Below are 3,123 nucleotides of genomic sequence, written 5' to 3'. Positions count from 1 at the left end.
AGTGTGTCCAAACTTTTGACTATACTGTACTATAATATAGCCTACACAAAGAATATCAGCCGATATATCGATATCAGCCTTTTTTTACTCCCTAATATCGGTATTGGCCCCCAAAAACCCATATCGGTCGGGCTCTAGATATCACAACAGATGGCGGTAATGAACAAATTTAGTTTGTGATCTAGTCAGAAGACTGCTTCAATGCATTACAGGCTCGTGACTCGTCAGACAGCTAAATGGAATGCAGCATTTGGTAGCGCTACACCGCTACTTGCTGGGAAAAGTAGTTAGCTACTGGAAAAGCTACATTGTTTTAAAAGTAGCTAAGCTACTGTCGCGCTACTGAAAATTTTAGTTACGTTAGTAGTGTCGCTACTTGTAGCTAGCTACTCCCCAACACTGCATGTCAGGTGTGTGACACCTTAATGTACAGCTAAATCTTATATTACACAAACCAACAATCACTATAATTTGAATTTGAACATTATTAAAACATAAAAAACATACAGTCTTTATCCTGAAGGACTGAAACAATGACACAACTAAAACAAAGGTTTTTAATACCAGTAGTTTGGCCTGCTCCTGCAGCAGCTGTTGCTGAAGGATTTCAAGATGTCTTTGTTCCTCCTCGAGCTGCCGGTGGATAAACTCCTGTCAAACAAACAGAGTCAAACAGTCAGTGTTTAGCTTAAGTTCCATGTCATTATAAATGTGAGATACTTATAAAGTCACCTGTTCAAGGTCAATCCTTCTCTTTTCCTCTTCGACTCTCCTGCGCTCTTCTTCCTCTTTACGCTCGAGTTCCATTTCCTCCTTGTTTCTTTTGTCCTCCTGCTCCTTGCGTCTTTGCTCCCACTCTTGCTGCCGTCTCATCTCACGCTCCCGTTGCTGTTGCTGTCAAAGTCGAGAGATTTTTTATCTTTGATCTTAACTTTTTTGATCCACTTCAAATGTTGACTACTATATTTGAAATTGCCTACTTAATCTATGCATCAAACAGTCAAATCCCATACTGAATGTTGCTTAAAAAATTTCCTATACATGTAATGTGTGTAGTGGACAGCACATTCCAGGGCCCAGTTTATGGCGAAGCCCCTCTCTGACCACAATAATGTATGAAGGTTTGCTACGCAAGGTTGCTGATTGGATCTTGGTGGACTAACATAAGCAAAATCTTAAACTGATGCAAAACTAAAACACACACATCTTATACTTATTCAAAGAAATAAGTATTCTCAGTGACAGTAGCCGGGTTTCCATCCAAAGTTACGAATTTAACTTATGCGCAAAATTGGAATATCGCACAAAACATTTGCGAACAAGCACCGTTTCCATTAGGGCTGCACGATAAATCGCATGCGATATTTAACGCGCATCTTGTCAGTAAAGCCGGTTCTTTAATCGGCGGTAAATCTCCATCACCTGCGGGTTTTCACATGGAGCAGCATTAACTACACAGAGCCGTTGTTCACTGACAACCTGCGCAAAACCACGATCATATTTTGCGCATGTTTTGCGCAGCTTGACGGTGAACAACGGCTCTGTGTAGTTAATGCTGCTCCATGTGAAAGCCCGCACGTGATGGAGATTTACCGCTGATTACAGAATGGCTTTACTGACAAGATGCGCATTAAATATCGCATGCGATTTATCGTGTAGCCCTAGTTTCCATCCAACGAGTCAAAGAGAACAAAATCATTACTTCCTGATAAGCTGGCACTATACATCACTAAGAAAAGTAGGAGAAGCTACTGAATATAATAATTTTCCTATATAATAAATTACTTGCACCTCAGAACGAGCAGACGAAACACAATGAATGCGGTAATTGCTTTCGGAGGTGGATGCTGCTGTTTGGGAACGCAGTCGTTTAACAGTTCTGGGAGGCAATTATACAGAAATACTTTGATGACAGACTTTGCTCGGGCATTTCCGAATGACCATAACAACATTTCAGATGCTGTGAATGAGATCGGTCCGCTGGTTAATCAGAATTTGCCGTCCCATAGCGCAAAGTCACATGACTTTTTTGATGCGCTTGGAGAAATGTATTCGCAAAATGCATTTCCATCTCAAATTATTCGCATTAACCCTTTTTCACACAAATCAAAAACCACCTCAAGCGAGCGTAAAAACTTTTTTGCGAATTAAGGCATTTTTATTCGAAATTCAGTGTTTCCATCACTCGATTCTGATGCAATACTTCAAAATGCACATAAAAGCAGGGTGATGGAAACCCAGCTACTGATGTGTAGTGCAAAACATCTTACACAAACTCAGGTGTTAATGGACAAATGAATGCATGTATGACAGTTCAATCTTTTCCAACATGTTTGGACGTAATGTGTTAGTGATATTGCCAAAGGTATTCTTTTTCCAGATCTTAGGACCCTTTGGTGCTCCAGGAGATTTGCATCCTACAGCACTTCATATTCAAGGATACCTGCTCCTTTCCCTACTGCATTGTTACCAGCACAACCAGTGGATGAAGTCACTGCCACTGTACTGCTCACTCAATCACAGAGAACGTAAACATCACTTATCCAAACCTCTTCCAGAGACCTTGGCATTGTCAGTATATGATTTTTCTAATTTACATTAGGGTCATTCCGTGTCAACTCATATTTATTCTGAAGAAAGATAAACATGTATAGTGATGAAAGCCAAAATATTAAATGTCATGGATGAATATTTACTAAGTAATCCACTATTTTGTAGAGGGGGGTCAAAATGGCAATTTTTACTTGAGGCTGTATAAAAAGTGACTAGGGATATGCCTGTCGTTATAAAATGTTCATGTTGCGATTAATTGCTAATGCTTTTATCACAGTATACGGTATTATCACGGTATTGACATTTAGTTTAAAAAAAAGTGTTGTCATAATACAGTATTGACAGGCTTAATAACTTTTTTCTTATAACAAAATAACTGAACATTTAAATAAAAATTTTTTATACAGAAAAATTTATAAAGTTACAAATTTTACACAGATTAAAGTGCAAAAGAACTATAAAGACCAATAGGTATCACTTTACAATAAGACCTCATTAGTTAACCTTAGTTAATGCATTAACATTCACAATGAGCAAAAGCTACATTTGCTACAGAAGTTATTAATCTTT

At 38.5% G+C, this 3,123-nt stretch overlaps 1 protein-coding gene across 3 annotated transcripts in view; it reads right to left on the bottom strand.

Moving 5' to 3' along the window:
- Positions 1-3,123, bottom strand: part of LOC107707082 (mitogen-activated protein kinase kinase kinase kinase 4-like) — an 86,684-nt gene that overhangs the window by 56,970 nt on the left and 26,591 nt on the right. For all 3 annotated transcript variants that reach the window (XM_016510963.1, XM_016510964.1, XM_016510965.1), the window contains exons 6-7: positions 733-894; positions 565-651 (exon numbers count right to left, since the gene is read on the bottom strand). In XM_016510963.1, coding sequence (XP_016366449.1) covers positions 565-651; positions 733-894 — 249 coding nt within the window. The remainder of the gene's footprint in view (positions 1-564; positions 652-732; positions 895-3,123) is intronic.

Source organism: Sinocyclocheilus rhinocerous, unplaced genomic scaffold, assembly GCF_001515625.1.
Source record: "Sinocyclocheilus rhinocerous isolate Xijiao unplaced genomic scaffold, SAMN03320098_v1.1 scaffold925, whole genome shotgun sequence".
Classification (NCBI taxonomy): Eukaryota; Metazoa; Chordata; class Actinopteri; order Cypriniformes; family Cyprinidae; genus Sinocyclocheilus; species Sinocyclocheilus rhinocerous.
Note: the sequence above shows the minus strand (reverse complement) of the source record. Positions and strands in the feature narration are given on the sequence as shown.